Source organism: Helianthus annuus, chromosome 3 (assembly GCF_002127325.2).
Source record: "Helianthus annuus cultivar XRQ/B chromosome 3, HanXRQr2.0-SUNRISE, whole genome shotgun sequence".
Lineage (NCBI taxonomy): Eukaryota > Viridiplantae > Streptophyta > Magnoliopsida > Asterales > Asteraceae > Helianthus > Helianthus annuus.
This window is the reverse complement of record NC_035435.2, coordinates 10,863,516-10,881,680: the sequence shown is the minus strand read 5'-3', so window position 1 is coordinate 10,881,680 and position 18,165 is coordinate 10,863,516. Positions and strand designations below refer to the sequence as shown.

Here is an 18,165-nt window from a genome sequence, read left to right as displayed (position 1 = left end):
AGGGATTGAATGTGAATTAAATGGTGGGAGCAAAGTGAAAATGCAGTGTCTTTCCCTTTTGAATGGGTTTTGCTTTTAAAAACACAAGGAATGGAAGGACTGTACATTCCATTTCTCATTATCTCTCTCTATCAAATCCAATTCCATCGCTGTCATCACTGCCGATGACTCTCATAGTGGAAAAGAAATCAAGCGAAGAGAAATCGAGACCAGAGAGAGTGTAGCGGAGGGAAGAAGCGACACTAAAAAGCCACCCAGGGCTTCGATGGCCATTATTAATAAATTTCAATGGCTTTGATTTTGGTCTGTTTCTTTCTTCTTGAATTGCAACCATAGGAAGACAAATCGCAGGAGAAGAATAGTTTGATGTAAGTCTCTTTTTTGTTGCCTGGATTCATTTTGTTTTTACAGAATAATCCCATAACTGATCAACTCTGAATGTTCAAGATGAAATTCTATGTGAAAAGAGATAAAACACATTCTTTTATAAACATTATATCTATACATGTTCTTCAGTTTCCCTTTTTTGTCACAGGTCATTTGGTGGTTGCATATCAGGACTACTCTAAGTTGTGATTTTCTTGTGATATAGTGTGGGCAAGGAAGTACCAATGATGAGCTAAGGCCTACATGTGTATCGTCGTTGCTGGGCATCCGCATAGATGGCGTTGATGCTGGTCTTTGGCATACAATTTGCATATCAAGCGATGGTGCTGTGTATGCCTTCGGTGGGAATCACTTTGGACAATTGGGTACTAGAACCGATCATGTTGAGGTCCTTAATTCACTCGTGTTTTCTTCTTCTTATTATTCTTAATCATCTGCACCAAAAGCCCGATCCGTTGCTCGAACGCTCTCTACGTAATGTTTTACTCACTTGACTTCTTATTTTATGATTCACATGTTTTTTGTTTGTTTACTTTTGGTTAATTTGCAAGGAAATATATGATTCAGGTTTGTATGAGTTTATATTGGTATATGTTTAAATTTGACATACAGTTTACATGAAACAACTGGTTATTGGTTACAATTTCAATGGAATTATACCTAAATTAGGAAAACTGTGATTAATTTGTAAATAAGATCATCTGATTTGGTATCATTGTTCATGGAAGTGGAGTATATGAGCCTTATGATGCTTGTATTCATGAATTTGACGAACTGATATCTAATTTAGGATAAGTGTTAACAATTTGTACTGTAAGTTTATCTTTAAATTGTTCATGGTTTATTGTCTAGATGAGTGCATGTTTGGATTTGAAATATACAAGTTCTTATGAAAACAATTATAAACAAATGTTTGATCATAGGATGTGTTTGGTTCAAATGGCTGGGAATGGGATAAAAGTGACAGTTGCTGGTGGTATTAAGGAGACGAGTTTTAATGTTATATAAAAACCCATGAGATAAGGGCTTTATCCCCTCCCCCTTTTATGGGCTTATCGTTCATCTGTATGTATTGTTATTATTAAACTTTTCTTTTTGCATTATATTTGGATTTTTGTTTTACTATTCTGTTAAAGGTGATAGAAAATAAGATTTTGACTAAAGATGAACTATATATGGAGTAAGTTTGTCTAGACCTATTGATATATTGGTTGTTTTAGCAAATTGGTATTGCAAATAAATTATGTGAAATCCACCACGCCACGTTCGTTAGAAAACATAAGTCCCCGCCGCAACGCGCGGGTATTCCCACTATAATTAATAGTGTACAAGTGGTAGGTATTTCTTAATAAATTGTTCTCTTTTATAAAGTCTAACATTATATAAAAACCAATTCAAGAAACTCTAACTACAACCTAGGATACCAAAAGTCACTTTAAAATTAATTAAATTGCATTGTTTTATTGTGCCTCTTTGAATATCTCTTTCATTTAATATTATTCATTAGGATATGATTAATTTGTAAACAGTTGAACGGTCTTTGGTTATGCTATAAGATTGCCGGCTTTGTTATGTTTGTAGGTTCATAGTTTTCTTTCTTCCTCTATTGCCATGGCCAGCCCCCTTAGTTTGCAAACGTCCGACGGTGGTACAAACAGTCATATGTTCTTAGTGAACTCCGTGAAGGGAGCACCGGACCTATCATGATAATGGTTTGTAGAAAATGGGACGTGACAAGTGTTAACGGCAGGTACATGAGCACCGACTATATTGTCACTGACATAAAGGTAGTTTTTTACCCTCCAGCTTGATTCGTGTATGTATTATGATCATGGCCATTTTGAATCCTTCAACTGCAAGAATGTCCTGCTAGATGGGGATGGTTGTAAGCCCTTTGGTTCTTCCACACCTCCATCGATCCCCGCTAAAGACAAGGGGTGCTACCCATACCGACACCAGTTAAGCGCGTTGAAGCGATCGTAAGGTATATATCGGCTTACACTTTACTCGTGCCCTGTTTAATAAACCATTTTAATTAAAGATGTGCTATTTACCTTTCTACTTGATCTGAAATGTTATTTACATACCTGGTATATGTTTACTCTATTTTAAAATTAGGAGGCTACAACAGTCAGAAACTTGAGTTCGTAAATATAAAAATGCATTGTTCTACATTAAAAAAATAGGAATAAAAAAACTTGGTAACGCATCACTTCGAATGTGTAAAGACATATAAGGGGAGAAGTTGGCTTTTGAAAAAAATAAACTTGGTGTCGTTATAAACGGAAAGGCAACAAAAAAACTTTCAACTATAATTGATTGATTTCCATAAACTAGGGATGAGCAAGGCGGTATCCGATACCGAACCGATACCGATACCGCCAAATACCGATCCCGAATTTCACCCAAACTAGGTACCGATACCGATACCGAAACATGTCGGTTCGGTATCGGTACGGTACGGTATCGGTATTATACCGTATTTTGAGGGTCGGTATCGGTATTATACCGATACCGAAAACGCCAAAAAGTGGATACCGATCGGGATACCGAAAAGTGAATGGTATCGGTATTTCGGGATCGGGATCGGTATGGGATCGGTATTCGGTGGCATATGCTCATCCCTACCATAAACAATGTAACTGTGCATATTTATTTTTGGATAACCGTCTACATAAATGTTTCATGCTTTTCCTTCCCAGGCCTGCTTATGCAGATTCGGATTCAGAAGAAACAGTTGACAGTGACCCACATGAAAGGTATACCGTCTGCACTTAGTGTTAGTAATGAAAACCCGTACTACTTTTCGATGCATATATACGTAAACATAGTATACCATTTTTAATAGTTTTCTTTTCGTTATTTCACTACAGTCAGTTGGCTGGTTATGGGATTGGGGATGACGGCGGCATGCGTTAGCTAAAGTTTGGTCTATCTGTTATCCAATAAGATAGGAAGGCGTGCGAGAGTTTATGCTTTTTTCCTTTTTCTGTTTCATGTTTTTTTTCCTTGGAAGACATCTTTTTTCACTTCTTTTTGGCCGGCAAGTTTTGCCAAGTAAACAACTTATGGTCAATAGTTTAATAAAGTTTAAGCACGCCCCTTTGTAGGCATATTGTCTTACATGTTATGCACCGGCCGTGTCAGACGTCTTACCACGAACAAACAATAACTATTATGCATGCCGTGCATCGCACGGGCTTTCTTCCTAGTATACCTAAAAAAAACCTAACTCCCCCCCCCCCCCCAAGTTAAAATGCTAAAAACTAAACCCCAAAAAACCTAAAAAATCTAAAATGGTTCTAGTAAATTTTTGTATACTAGGCGTAAAGCCTTTATATTCTCCATTTTTTCAAAAAATAAGTTTTTCTGTTTGTGAGAGCGATTGGTGAAAAGCATTTAAATTTAGAAAAATTTATTTGAAAACCAGTAACTACCTACAAATGAATATCTTGAAAATCTCGTTCAAGATTAAAAACCAGTAACTACCTACAAATGAAAATTTTAAATGTATTTGTTTACGTATTTTAAAAATCTCGTTCAAGATGCTCAATGTCGAAAGAATATCTTAACTACCTACAAATGAATTTCATAAATTCAAAATCATGAATTCTATATGTCATTTTTGTCTTGTTCTAAGGCAATTTTGCCATCGGCAAATACTAGCATATGGAAAGCTAGCATTGGGAAGACCCCGTCAATAAAGAAGACATCTTTATTCATGATATTTTATCATAATGTTTGTAATGATTCCGTGAGTCTTGTCATGTTATCATCAAATTATTATTTGTCTAGTAATAAAAAATTTACTAGAACCATTCCGCAAGTGTTGTCTAGTATACAAAAATTTACTAGAACCATCTAGTGGATGGCATCTTTTATCCACGACAAAATTACAATCAAAGAATGAATCCAATTACAAATTGAATTCAATTTACAAAGAATCTTAGGCCATGGGGTGTACCTTAACATCTAGAATGTTAACGACGATATGGCATGTTAAACGGCATTGCAAACCACTCCCTTCTTGTGTTAAGGGGTGTTAAAGGGATTATATGTTAACATGATGTTAAGAGATTGTCTTAATTTCTTTTCCTTTTTTACACCCAAATCATTAAAAGTTTTACACTCAAACCATTAAAAGAATAAAGTTAGAGGGATTAAACCATTTCCTTGATATGAGGTAAAGTGAAATGGAGAAAAGTAAATGATGTGACACCTAAGTGGTGTTAAAAAGGGTTAAAGTATACCCCAAGGCCTTATATGACATCTTTTGTCATTCATAACGACATATATATGATATTTTTGTCATTTTTAGAAACAAGTCATGTTTCCATGGTCTACATACTTGTCTACGGCATATTTTGTGCACCCAATTATGGATCCACAAATAGTAACATATTTGCCATCCAATTTACCAGTACTAATCCGCAAGTATTTTTAGAAACAAGTCATGTTTCCATGGTCTACATATTTGTCTACGGCATATTTTGTGCACCCAATTATGGATCCACAAATAGTAACATATTTGTCATCCAATTTACCAGTACTAATCCGCAAGTATTTTCTGAAACAAGTCATGTTTCCATGGTCTACATATTTGTCTACGGCATATTTTGTGCACCCAATTATGGATCCACAAATAGTAACATATTTGTCATCCAATTTACCAGTACTAATCCGCAAGTACAGTATTACTTGATTCTCTTATTTGTAAAGAGTTTCCAGCATAACTGTGTCTAGGTTTTGATACTAAAACTTGTTTATTTCGTGCAATATCAATTGCCCAGTTTTCTTGTAATTGTGATGGCTCGGCGAATTTACTGCCTTCAACAATTCCAATATCTGAGAATATATCCTCAATTGCTATGCTTTCTTTTTCTTTGTACTCAATTGAATGAGTGCTATTTGTTAAAGCATATGAGACTAAATAATTAATCGTAAACACTTTATTACCTGGTTCCATAAGATCAGTTCTTTCACACTGATGTATAAAACTTAAAGTTTTATTGAAATCTTTTGAATCTCGATGTAAAGCAAATTTAGGATAGACAGTAAACATAAATTTACCATAAGCTAAATTTCCTTGAATTGCTCCAAGAAGAGCGTCTTGCCTATTGATAATTCTGTTATCAACAAGGGCTATTTTTATAGGAAAATTAATTCCATCTCTAAACTGTGCTTTTAGGAGGATTTTAACCGCTCCTATATGTACCATATTGAGAGACTTTCTCAACTCTGGTTTAATATGTAAAAGCTTTTTTGCTATTTCACCATTTGTTAAGAGTGGCACATAAACTTCACCCGAGGTATTTTTTATGTCAACTGAAAGTTCTTCAGTGTTAAAACAATAAAATATTTTATTTTTTCTAGAAAAGGCTCTAGAAACTAAACTTTGTAAAGTTTTTGGTTGATTAAAAACTTGTTTTGCGTCAAGCTTAAATTTAAGCTTGCTAATTTTTGTTAGTTGATCAGAATTAATCATGTAATCTGATACAAAACCTTTTTCATGAGTTACTTTACAAATATACCTAAAAAACCTAAAAAAAACCTAACCCCCCCCCCCCCACCCAAGCTAAAATGCTAAAAACTAAACCCCCAAAAAACCTAAAAAAATAAAAAAAAAATTATTTTATTTTATTTTTTAACATTTTTTATTAAAAAATCGCTACTTTTAGTAGCGGCAAAAAAAAAAATTTGCTAACAAAATGTAGCGATTTTTTAATAAAAAATTGTGTTTTTTAGGTATTTTTGGTTGAGTTCACATTTGTATAGTAACTTTGATAGTTGGTGGTAATTACAAAAATGCCACCTTGTCTTTTTTAGTTTTCCTTCAATTTGTATGTTTAGTATGTTAAGATTATTTGTATTTGATCTTTTGCCTAATATATTAATAATGATGATAACATTGATGAGCCGAGCTCGAGCCGAGCTTTGGCTCGTTTAAGCGATGTTGAAGTGAACTCGAGCCGAGATTTTAGCTCGTTTAAGGTTGTTTTCAAAGTAGTTCGAGCCGAGTCGAGCCAAGCTCGAGCTTTGAGTTCTACTCGCGAGCCGAACTCGAGCTCAAAGAAGTAGGCTCGAACCGAGCCGAGCTCGAGCTTCATAAAAACATAACGAGTCAAGCTCGAGCTCGGCTCGTTTACACCCCTAGACGCCATCTTTAAACCAACGCATGCACCAATGCATGATCAATAGTTTAACCCTTTGATCAATTCCATGATCCCTGATACGCTGCAAAAATGTTTGGTCGCAACGACAAACGTACAACGGGGTTCATCGACCAATCCATATTTAAAAACGTTAAACGTCCGGTATTCGTTGCTAAGAATAAAACATCATGATCAAGTGGATGTGTATTTAGATGTAAACTCATTTTTTTTTTAATTTGGTATAAAATGTTTTAGAATTGAACTTTGGTGGGGGTAATTAACCAACTCTCTTATATGTTTATTTGGTTTCGAATGAATAATCTGAAAACACACAATTGTTATTTTTTTTTCTATTTTTTTTTTTTTTTTGAAAATTACACACAATTGTTAATAGACATGAAAACATAGTCAGTTAAGTAAGCAATTCTCTGGTTTCAAACTACCCAAGGTAGAAATCTCAAGTTCAATACATTCAATGATAATGATTTTAGTATGTCACACACAATTACAATCACAATTACAGTACTCGTACACCACAAGCTGTGAACGCAATGAGTTCATAAAACCCGAACCATTGAATAATACTTTTTAATGCACAGTGCCGTTCAGAAAATTCATATTTCACATCACAAAATATTATTCCGCCACATTTTTATGCCATTTTGTTTCAGTTGGACGAAATTATGGCTCGTCCTTGAGCGCTAATTTTGAAGTTATCCACGAACAAACGTCGTCCATCTCTTGAGGCATTGTGTAGTGGCCGAGCCTGCATTTAGGAAATATATATACTGGTTCAATCTTCTTATAATCAAAATAATAAAATATATATGCCCATTTTCACCCCTGTACAATTCATCCCTAATAGATTATTTTCGAAAATTATACTATTTGCCACCTCTAAAATAACTATCATTATAATATAATTCAAGACGATGGAAGGATACATACGAGTCATAAGTTTTGAAGGTCAAGTTTTGGAAGCCGGTCGAAGTTAGTTTCTCAGCTGACTTGTCACCGTAGCGGAAGAGAACCACATCATCAGCTGAAATCATATTGTAAAACCATATTATTAATAATATTAATATATTTAATCCTTGTAATGATATTTGACACACTATTAGTCAAATGGCTTAAATACCCTTCAAAATTATTAAATAACAAGGAAGTCTGGTGAACTATTTTTTTCTTTTTGAACAATGATGACTTGGTAAAATCATAACAAGAAAATGCACAAAAAAGATACAAAGTTTGTGGTACCTTTGCCATGACAAAGCAAAATAGGCAAGGACGATGCTCGGGCTGCAGCTTCATCACTTTCTACCTTGTTCGTTAGATCCCTAACAAACAGAATATGTTATTATTATTTGTATGATTAATATATATTTTTACTATTATTATCATGAAGTTTGTCATGAATCAGGATATATCAGGATTCGGGTTGATATATGTCAACTTTTTTTTTTTACATTTTTTACGCTATAACTGCCAAAGTGGGCCTCTAAAAGGTCGTAATTACCAAAACGAACAATAACACAACTACCGAAAGACCACCCAGATCGACCCATTCATAAGTAAAACTATTCTGACAATAAGCTAATAAGCTATATTAATAAATAAATAAATAAATAAATAAATAAATAAATAAAACGATTTACAACGTTGTGTGCTTTGAAGATAGCCTTTTTGGCGACTTTCATCCTAGTTGACCCGTTCTCCTTTTAGCTAAAACCTTTTGTTTGACCTGTTTGAAAGAAAACACAACACAGATCGACCCATTCATATGTAATGGGTTGCAATTGTGTTGGCAACTTTCAACCCGTCAGACTCATTCCCCTTTTAGCAATAATTTTTAGTTTCACCCACTCAACTTCTTTGAAAGAAAATACAGCCCAAATCAAACCAATTTATAAAAATGGGTTGAAATTGTGAGGAGTATCAGGGGTGCAAACGAGCTCAGCTTGAAACGAGTCGAGCTGAAACGAGCTCGATCTCGAACCCGAGCCCAAGCTTGAGCTTTGCTTATCGAGCTCGAGCAGGCTCGCGAGCCTAAACGAGCCCACTGTTTATATTATTTTTAATTAATAAATTAACATATTAAATATACATTTAGATAATAATTACAGTTTATAAAATTATTATAAACATAACTTAATTATATATAAAATAATAATTATAATTAATATAAATTAATTAATTAATAATAAACGAGCTGAGCCAAGCCCGAGCTGATCTCGAGCTTGCAAAACTACCTACGAGCAGAGCTCAAGCTTTAGAAACAAAGCTCCGATCGAGCTGAGCTCGAGCCTTCATAAGTTAAACGAGTTGTTTGCACCCTTAGGAGTATGCTTTCGCAAAAAAAAAAAAAAAAAAAAAAAAAAAAAAGGTGAGTACTTTGCACATGGAAGCCAGCCACTAAGGCCTACAACTGCATCCAAACGGGCTGAGAAAGAATCGCCATTCCCAAGTTTTCCATTAGCAAAGGAAACCGCAGAGTACAAAGCAAGTGCTGAACCCATACTGAAGCCTCCTACACCAAGTTTGACTGCAAAATATAACAATTAAATTAGCATAAACCGGCTAGCTGGGACCCTTTTAGTCCCAACCATAAACCTCTTTCATGTTGGGATTGTGTAGTTTCAAAAAACTGGCAACCCTAATTCTTATAAAGTTGGCAATATTGATGCGTCGATTCATGCTAATTTTTATCTCTAACGAATAACTAGTGGAAAATAAAAGGACATGCTAAAAACAAAACGTGTAAAACTATGAAAAAGTCACCTAAAGTGCTTTTTTGAATCATGAAACCACCTACATCAGTATATTTAAAAAATTATAATACTATTGAGATAATATAATGTTTGTAGTCATATATCATACAATACTTATTTGTTAAAACTAAAAAAACGTTGAACAAAAAGGTGTTCAGGTCAGCATAACCCTGACCCGACATGCTTCGACCCATACAAAAAGAATGAAGCTTACCGTCTGCGGGCTCAGTCGAGAGTAGACTTAAAACATGTGCAGCTGAAGAATCAAGACCCTCTACGTCTTGTTTTGCATCTTCAGACAGGTCACTCACATCAAACCCTAACATCCATGGCACCAATTTTTTTTTTATTATTATTATTTCATACAAGTTAATCTTAATTGATTTACTATGCAAAAAACTAAGAGAATTCAGAACTGTAAAATCCTTCTTTTTTACTTTTCGGGAAAATGTATGTGTATGCCAGTATGCGGTATGCCACCGAAGTATTCAGCTTTTATTTTTGCATAAAGGCAACCTTTATATTTAAACTACTTGAAAGACTACCAAAGTAAGTATATTGTTTCATTTATATCAATTTTGACCAAAAACACGCGCCTTGAATGTTAATAATAATAATTAAAAAAAAAAAAAAACAACAGCTTCAAGCTAAAAATATGCTGACACCTCACTAAAGTTAATTGTCTTTTCAAGATTTTTAAGGGGAAGTTTTTTTTTCATTAGACATGTTATGGCGAAAATTAATATGAATAAAAACCATCTACACATGCTGTAATAAATTAATAATGTCTCCACCAAAAAAATATAAATAGTTTCCCGTAAGAAGCAGCATTTAAAACATACATGCATTTGACGGAAAGCCACCAAATAAGGTCAAGGGTTGAGAAGGAGAAGTAGGGCATATCCATTTGATCTGCATCACATTCGGTAAAATACATATTAATTAATAGATTCATAATACAAAAGTAGCATTGTTGTACAACCGTAATTTGTGAACAAAACTTATGCTTACGTTTGGAAGAGGAAGGGTATCCAAAAGCTGGGCCCAACTGCCAGGAAACAGAACATGGAACTCAGTCATTACTCGCTAAATAAGTAAAAACGGCTTTGAAATAACAAAAGAATGTATAAGCGATTAACGCGAATCTATAGTAACACAGTTTTGTGGATAATTTACTTCCGATACTATCCACGATACAGTTTGACATGATTTAGGGGCTTCAAGTTAAGACTAATTCGTCTAATGACACAGTAAATGATATCAGAACGACTAAATGCTACACTGGGTCGCTAGCTTGCTGCAAATAACGAATCAGAACCTTCAAATCATCTATTCACACAATAAACAGTTTGTTTTAAAAAGCGAGAGGCGCAAAAAAGCGACAAGGTCTAAAACCTAGGCGCAAAGCGCAAAAGCGGTGGGCTTTTCGTACCCGAGGCGCAAGGAGATTATATAATTTTTTTATATATCCAGTAGATTTTTAGCATCCCTTATCCAAAATATAGCTATATATAAGGTTTGTATATGTTTTACCTACATGTACAAGCCAAAAAACCTATGGTACAACACTTTGATGCATAAAAACAACATAAAAACACCCAACGTACACAAGGCGCGAGCCTCAGACCCCAAAAAAAAAAAAACAAAAGTTGCGCTTTTCTTGCGCTTTGTGGAAAAGGCGCACTGATAAACTTCTTGAAGTCATTATGTTGTTTGTTATTTCATCGGGAGTAAAAAGCTTGTCTTCAAACCTTTTCAATGATTAGTGAACTCCTCTTTTAAATAGAACTTCACTTATACTTAATACCAAACGCCAATACTCTTTTGGATTATAGGTGCATTTCAAAAGTTGTGTAGTGTTTTAAAGGTTTCTCTCAACAGAAAGGATGAAGAACGTTTCCAAAAAGTCTACTTTTGTCGAAATCAGTAACAACGAACATAATCTACTGTTTATATTTATCACATAAAAGAGGGGATTACCTCGAGCCATTGTCACCAAGGCCATGCAACCACACAATGGTTGCAAGGTGTTTGCCTTTAGGTTTTACCACATATGTCTTTCCGAACTCAAGTGTCCTTCTTCCAGTTCTACCACCTTTAACGGAAAGAGAAATTGGAATGAAGAAAAAAGCCAAAAAAATTAGTGAGGGGCGTTGGGGATTGCTTATGTAAACAGTAAACTTGCAATTGTCCAAATTAATTAAACTGTATCGAGGTTAAAACGTATTAGTGTCTTCTCTCCATATTCACTACAGCAAGCATGCAATGTCCCAAATTTTCAACGTATTATCTTGAAAATGTTTTATTTTATAAAATTCTCGTATAAATGGTTATGTTATTTTACAATAGTATTTTTAATAAGTTTCGGGTGTGTATACCGGTTTAAATCCTCTATGTATTCATTTAGCATTGCTAACGTGTGTGTGATATATAAATTTACATAAAGCACCTAAAACGTGAAAGAAAGAGTAAAAGAACCCGGATCATGAAATTTAGTATAAAGCTCACTTATGTATTCCTAGCTTGTCAAGCTTCATATAAACCATGTTTAAATATTGATTTTGAATTTCAACTATCTAGTGGAATAGTGACGTAAACTCTTTACAAAGCTTCCGCTACAAATGTTATTCTGAAAAAAGTTGGATAGTTTGTGAAATATATTAAATAAAATCAAAATATTATTATTAAAAAAGTTCACCAAAATATGGGTGTTACAAAGAGTAAAAGTTAAACGAACTAGCAGAGATAAAAGAAACACAAGTAAACTAACCGGAAGGGCCACTGAGACTCATATTAATAATCAGAGATGCAATCCACTACAGCAGCCACCAAAGTATTCAAAACCTGCAACAAAGAAATCTCTCACACCTTATCTAAACTAAAACAACTACATTATCATTGAACATTATCGTCTTTACAATTTTGACATCAATGATCAAACATTAAGCATATGTCTAATACTCAAACAAATAGTATTCTTCACTAAATTATAACTTTTGCTTATTTCAGAACAATGAATGATTTATATCATTAAATTCACAATTTCCTGTCATTAATAATAATGATACTGCTACCTTCCCAAACTTGATTCAACTCTTTTAGTAGTGAATCCAATCTTGGTTTAAAAAAGCGCGCCTTAAGCGCGCTCAAGCGCAAAGCGCATCTAGGCGCAAACCCCATCGCCTTGTGTGACATAAGGCGCACGATGTACAAGAAGCGAAGCTGAGGCGCGCTTTTTAGGGTGAAAATCGACCTAACACGCAGCTGAGGCGCACACTCTTTGTACATGGGGTGTTTCTATGCTTGAGTGTTGTACAACAGGCTTTTTATGCTGTACATTTATGTTTTTTTCATTTTAAAACATATATAAAGCTTAATTATAGCTAAATCATAGATATTGGATGCTAAACACTTATGGGATATATAAAATAAATTATATAATCACTTTGCGCTTTGCGTACGAAAAGCTCACCGCTTTTGCGCTTCGCTTTTTAAAAATCAGTTTTAGACCTCATCGCTTTTGTGCGCTTCCCGCTTTTTTAAACCAAGAATCCAATTCATCATTCCATGATCCAAAATTGACATCTATATTTGCCAAACGTTATCGTTGAACATTATCGTCTCTATAACTTTGACATCAAACATCAAGCATTTCTCTAATAGTCGAACAAATAGTATTCTTCACACGATTATAACTTTAGCTTTCTTCAAAACAATATATTATTTTTGTTATCAAGCTCACAATTTCCTGTCATTGATAATAATGATACCATCCAATTCATCCATTCATGATCCATAATTGACATTTATATTTGCTAAACATTGTCTCTATAATTTTGACATCCAACATATCTCTATTCTCTAATACTCAAACAAATAGTATTCTTCTTCACTAAATTTTAACTTTTGCATTTTTTCAGAACAATGAATTATTTCTATCATCAAATTCACAATTTCCTGTCACTAATTATAATCTAAGTAGTTAATGCAGTAAAATATCGGATATCGGTCATGGACCGATATTAGAGATATCGGTAATTTTAATTATCATGCTACATTTATATATATAGCAATTTAACACTAACAATTCAGTATACTCTCCTACCATTAACAAATAAACTTTTTACAACTTGCAAAACACTAACAATTGTAGCAAGTAGGAACTGACTAAGACTTAAAACACTAACATTTAATATAACAACTAAGAATTAAGACTTAAAACACTAATAGAAAGAAGAAAGACGAATGGTAGAAATAAGAAGAAAGGTACTGATATCGGGAAAATCGGTGATATATTGGTCTAATATCGGTCAATATCAGTCAATATCGCTGATATCGGTACCGATATTCTGACAGATATTTTGCACCGATATCTTGGCACTGGACCAATAATCGATATATCACTTATATATCGGGATATTAACTACACATATTATAATATAATACCACTACCTTCTCAAACTTGATTAAGTTGTGAATCTAATTCATCCGTTAATTTTCTAAAATCAACATCTATATATGCGAAATTAAATACAAAATATTACAACTAACAAACTTTGCTATCGTTTAACATTATCATCTCTAGTATTCTCTATCATTTCCATATCAAACGTCAATCTTATCTCCAATAATCGAACAAAATAGTATCCTTACACAATTATAATCACCAGCTAGAAAACTAGCAATGATTTAACTCATTCGAAGACCAATTTGTAACATAAAACACTGAAAACCTAGTATAATCAATCAGTTCATAACACAAATTCTTCAGGTATGATAATTTCAGTAGTAAAACAGCAACTGACTATAATTCTATTAATAATCAGAGCTTAATCGTATAAATACTTCAATTTCATAGAGATTAATCAGATTACGAACTTATAACAGTGATTTTGCTTTCATAATTCGCGTGAAAAACTACAAGATCTACATGAATTTGAAGTTTATAGATCAATATTTACCTTTTGATGATGTAAAACAGAATCTTCAAATGAGGTTTGAGCTTACTTTTCACGCGGATTGATCGTCTTTTTTAGTTGTGTTCGCTTTTTATACTCACGTTTCGGCGATTATTCCAACCAATGAGATGAGTTTGAATAAGTTGACACTTAGCTGCCTCGTGGTTTTTGTTTAGGTTATTTACGCTAGGGTTGGGTAAATGGTACCGGGTACCAGTAATTTACCGAACTGAATATATTTTCGATATCGACTTTTGACATTTTCGGTACCGGTTTTTACACTAAAATACCGGTACCGAACCATACCGTACCGGGTATATTTGATACCGGTACCCACTTTTGAGGATTTTTGGTACCGGTACATTCGGTACCAATACCGGTTCGGTACCGAACGGCTACCATGCTCATCCCTAATTTACACCCCTCGTTACTACTAAAGTTTGTCATATGGTTTGGTTTTGTGAATATAATTGGCGTGTAAGTGAACTGAACGTTCAATGAACTTTTTTGTGTTTGTGAATTGTTTGAACGTTCAATGAACTTTTTTGTGTTTGTGAATTGTTTGACGGGAAGTTCATTTATTTTCAAACGAATTTGAACATGTTTTTATGCTCAACATGTGGCTCGCTTGTGCAGTTACGTTCAAAAACGTTTGTTTATGGTTGTTTATTTATTTGTATATATCCATTTATTTATGTTTGTTTTCTTACGTTCGTTTAAATATTCATTAATTTAATTTATAACTAATAGTAATATAAAACCAGTTTGACATTCTGTTGAAACAGTGATTATCACAAGGATAATCAAGGGGGTTGTTTCGTCCAATGGGTTCAACCTCTTCTTTTACTCGTATTGATAGCTCGAAATCTGCAAAACAGTAAACACCGTTAGTCTCGTTAAGAGGGGGGAAGGGGATTTTCCCTCTTAACCAGGCTCCGGCGTGAGAATAAGTACTGTTCCGAGAGGAAATAAACAGTGTGTGTATAGAGTGAATAAGGAGAGTAAAGATCCTGAACCTGAATGATGAAGGGTCCTATTTATAGCCGGAGGGTGAAGAAGGAAGGAGCAGCTGTGCCAGCTGTGAGCGCGTGCCAGCTGTCCGACCAAGGGGAATATCCTCTTGGTCTGCTCTGTCATGGCAGGTGTAGTGGTACACATGGCGTTCTTGCATTCGCCTGCGCTGGATACCTCGTACCGGTACTGTCAGTGCTGCTCCCTGAATTGTTGCAGGCCTATGTGGCATTCTGCTAGTGGTGACACGTGTTGTCCTTTTTGTCGGATGGAGCATCTTTGGTGCCAACTGTGAATCATCCAGAAGTTTCTAGAAGCTTCTAGAGTGTTTCGTTGACGTGGATGCCTTGTGTGCATAAAAGTGGTGTGGTCCCTGTCATGTAGGCAGGGAATTGGGACCATACCTCTTCAAGTCCCCCTAGTCCAGTGTGCCTTCTAGTTGAGTTGATCGTCTAGGAGGGATTCTGGACTTATGAGAGTTGTGGGTTCTGTGCATCGCGTAGAGTTTGGTACATGTAAAATGGACCAAAATGGGCGCGTTGCGTGTAGATGTTGTCTTTTTTGAAAGAAGTGAGCCAAATGGACGCATCGCGCATGGATTTTGGCCTTTTGAAAAAAGTGAGCCAAATGGACGCGTGGCGCATGGGTTTTGGTCCTTTTGAAAAAAGTGAGCCAAATGGACGCATGGCGCATGGGTTTTGGCCCTTTGAAAAAAGTGAGCCAAATGGACGCATGGCGCATGGGTTTTGGCATTTTGAAAAAGGTGAGTCAAATGGACGCATGGCGAATGGGTTTTGGCCCTTTTGAAAAAAGTGAGCCAAATGGACGCATGGCGCATGGGTTTTGGCATTTTGAAAAAAGTGAGCCAAATGGACGCATGGCGCATGGGTTTTGGCCCTTTGAAAAAAGTGAGCCAAATGGACGCATGGCGCATGGGTTTTGGCATTTTGAAAAAGGTGAGTCAAATGGACGCATGGCGCATGGGTTTTGGCCCTTTGAAAAAAGTGAGCCAAATGGACGCATGGCGCATGGTTTTTGGCATTTGATGTTTCCTTCTGGTGGAAGTTTGGTGGTTATGGGGAAGTGTTTGGTGTGACCATCTGACATCCCTGTCTTATCGGAGGTGAACAGTTGCTTTTGCAGTGACTTTCTGTCACGTCAGCCGATCTTGTCGCCCATGCTTCCCGAAAAAAGAGACGACGTCTTCTCTCTCCTCTATCCTGGCAGTCATCTATTGGGTGCTTTTTCTGTGCCCTGTCGTTCCACTACCCATCGCATTAAATGCGATGGGTATAAATAAAAGGCGATTACCCTTTCTCTTTTACATTTTCAAATCTCAAGTGTGATTTTCTTTCTATCTTCTCCCCTTGTTCGCCGTTTCTCTATATTTTCTTGAGTTTAGGTTTTCTCACTTCTTTGTATTCACTATGTCTGAGAGGAATCCTTCCCAGAAGAAGAGAAAACATAGAGGTAGAGCCCCTCCTGGTCCGGATCAGGCTGTTATTAACTGGAAGGAGGATGAGTTTCAGAACCTGGTGAGGGGGATGAACTTCCGTCCTGAGTGGGGGGCTCAGTATCCTCCTCCTGGATCTACTGCTTTGGATGCTCCTCCGGGCTATATCACCTTATATGTAGCGTTTTTCCGGGAGGGTAGTTTCCGATTACCGATTAACGAAGTTTGCTGCTGCTGTGTTAAGGGGTTATGGACTTCATATTTCTCAAATAAATGCGATTGGGCTTCCACGCATTACCCATTTTGAGTATGTTTGTAGGGCTTATCGTCTTGAGCCTACTTTCGAAATGTTCAACGTTTTTTACAGCATTACATACACCAGTGGTTTTTATTCTTTTCAAGCAAGAACGGGTGTTGCTCCGGTGTGCTCTGTGCCGTTAAAGAGCCTTCATGACTGGAAACAGAAGTTCTTTTACATCCGCCGTGGTGTGATTCCCATAGAGATGCCGTACAGACATGTGAGTCAATGGATTCCGAAGGTGGATTATATGCAAGACTATGCTGCTCAGGACTGGTATAAAAGGATAACTTCTAAGGCGACTGCCATTTCTCAGCTGGATGAGATGGCTTTAGTTGGGGCCGGGATGAGTTTGTTGTGGGTGCCCAAACATCCACTGGGTCAACCTGTGTACAGCCATCAGGGTAAATGTATGTTTCTTCCTTGAGTTTATTTTTGATTTATTTTCCTTTAGGTTTAGTATATTTTGATGTGTTCCCTCATCTTGTTGCTCCGTTGCAGTTGGTTACAGCTTGCTAAATGTCTTGGATCCGAAGACAGCTGGTACCATGGTTGAGGCTATTCAAGCGGATGGGAACCCGACGTGGTTAGACCAGATCCGGGGTCGTTTTTTGCATCCGTCAGATGAGAGCTTGAATAGATATGTCGCCGAAGTTCTAGGTGAAGATGTTTTGAATGACCCTCTCGTTGCGGGTCGCGAAGAAGTCATTGTTCTTTCAAGTGAAAGTTCTGGTCAAAACTTTGAAGATCTAACCTCTCATTGCGCGCGTGCAGGTACCGCGCAGGGTGATGTTACTGAACCTGTGCACGAGGTTGTTGGTGACGACGATGATGTAGAGGTGCCGGTTGATCCTTCTGCTCAGTTGGAGTCGAGGAAAAAGGCGAGAACTGATAGGTCTGGGAGGAGAGAGAAGAAGCCTGAGAGTAAAGGTGCTGGTTCTTCTCGTAAGCGACCCTCTACTCATCCTTGTCTAGGTTATGTGGTAGTTTCTGATATGTTGTCTGGCTTAGGGGTTGGTGAAAAGAGTCAACAGTCGGATCCTGATGACAGTGCTACCTTATCTGAGCACATGAAGAAAAAAGCTCTCGATGATCACAAACGTCGACTTGATGAGCAGGCTGCTGCTGTTTTTGCTGC

At 36.1% G+C, this 18,165-nt stretch overlaps 2 protein-coding genes and 1 long non-coding RNA gene across 3 annotated transcripts; 1 reads left to right on the top strand and 2 right to left on the bottom strand.

Moving 5' to 3' along the window:
- On the top strand, window positions 1-3,479 carry LOC110917727. The gene is made up of 6 exons (XR_004888232.1): window positions 1-368; window positions 536-861; window positions 1,969-2,174; window positions 2,261-2,371; window positions 3,090-3,146; window positions 3,261-3,479. It is a non-coding gene; the product is annotated as an uncharacterized LOC110917727 (long non-coding RNA).
- A 1,583-nt stretch (window positions 3,480-5,062) lies between these two features.
- LOC110918928 lies at window positions 5,063-5,605 on the bottom strand. Its single transcript, XM_022163206.1, has one exon. It carries the CDS (start codon window positions 5,603-5,605, stop codon window positions 5,063-5,065), a length of 543 nt encoding a protein of 180 aa, XP_022018898.1.
- A 1,346-nt stretch (window positions 5,606-6,951) lies between these two features.
- Window positions 6,952-14,420, bottom strand: LOC110915291 (acyl-protein thioesterase 2). Its single transcript, XM_022159966.2, has 10 exons — window positions 14,269-14,420; window positions 12,078-12,151; window positions 11,288-11,402; window positions 10,319-10,355; window positions 10,150-10,219; window positions 9,522-9,626; window positions 8,931-9,081; window positions 7,797-7,876; window positions 7,488-7,581; window positions 6,952-7,305 (listed from the first exon to the last, which is right to left on the bottom strand). Exons 2-10 carry the CDS (start codon window positions 12,097-12,099, stop codon window positions 7,221-7,223), a joined length of 759 nt encoding a protein of 252 aa, XP_022015658.1. The 5' UTR covers window positions 12,100-12,151; window positions 14,269-14,420; the 3' UTR covers window positions 6,952-7,220.
- Window positions 14,421-18,165: the final 3,745 nt, after the last annotated feature.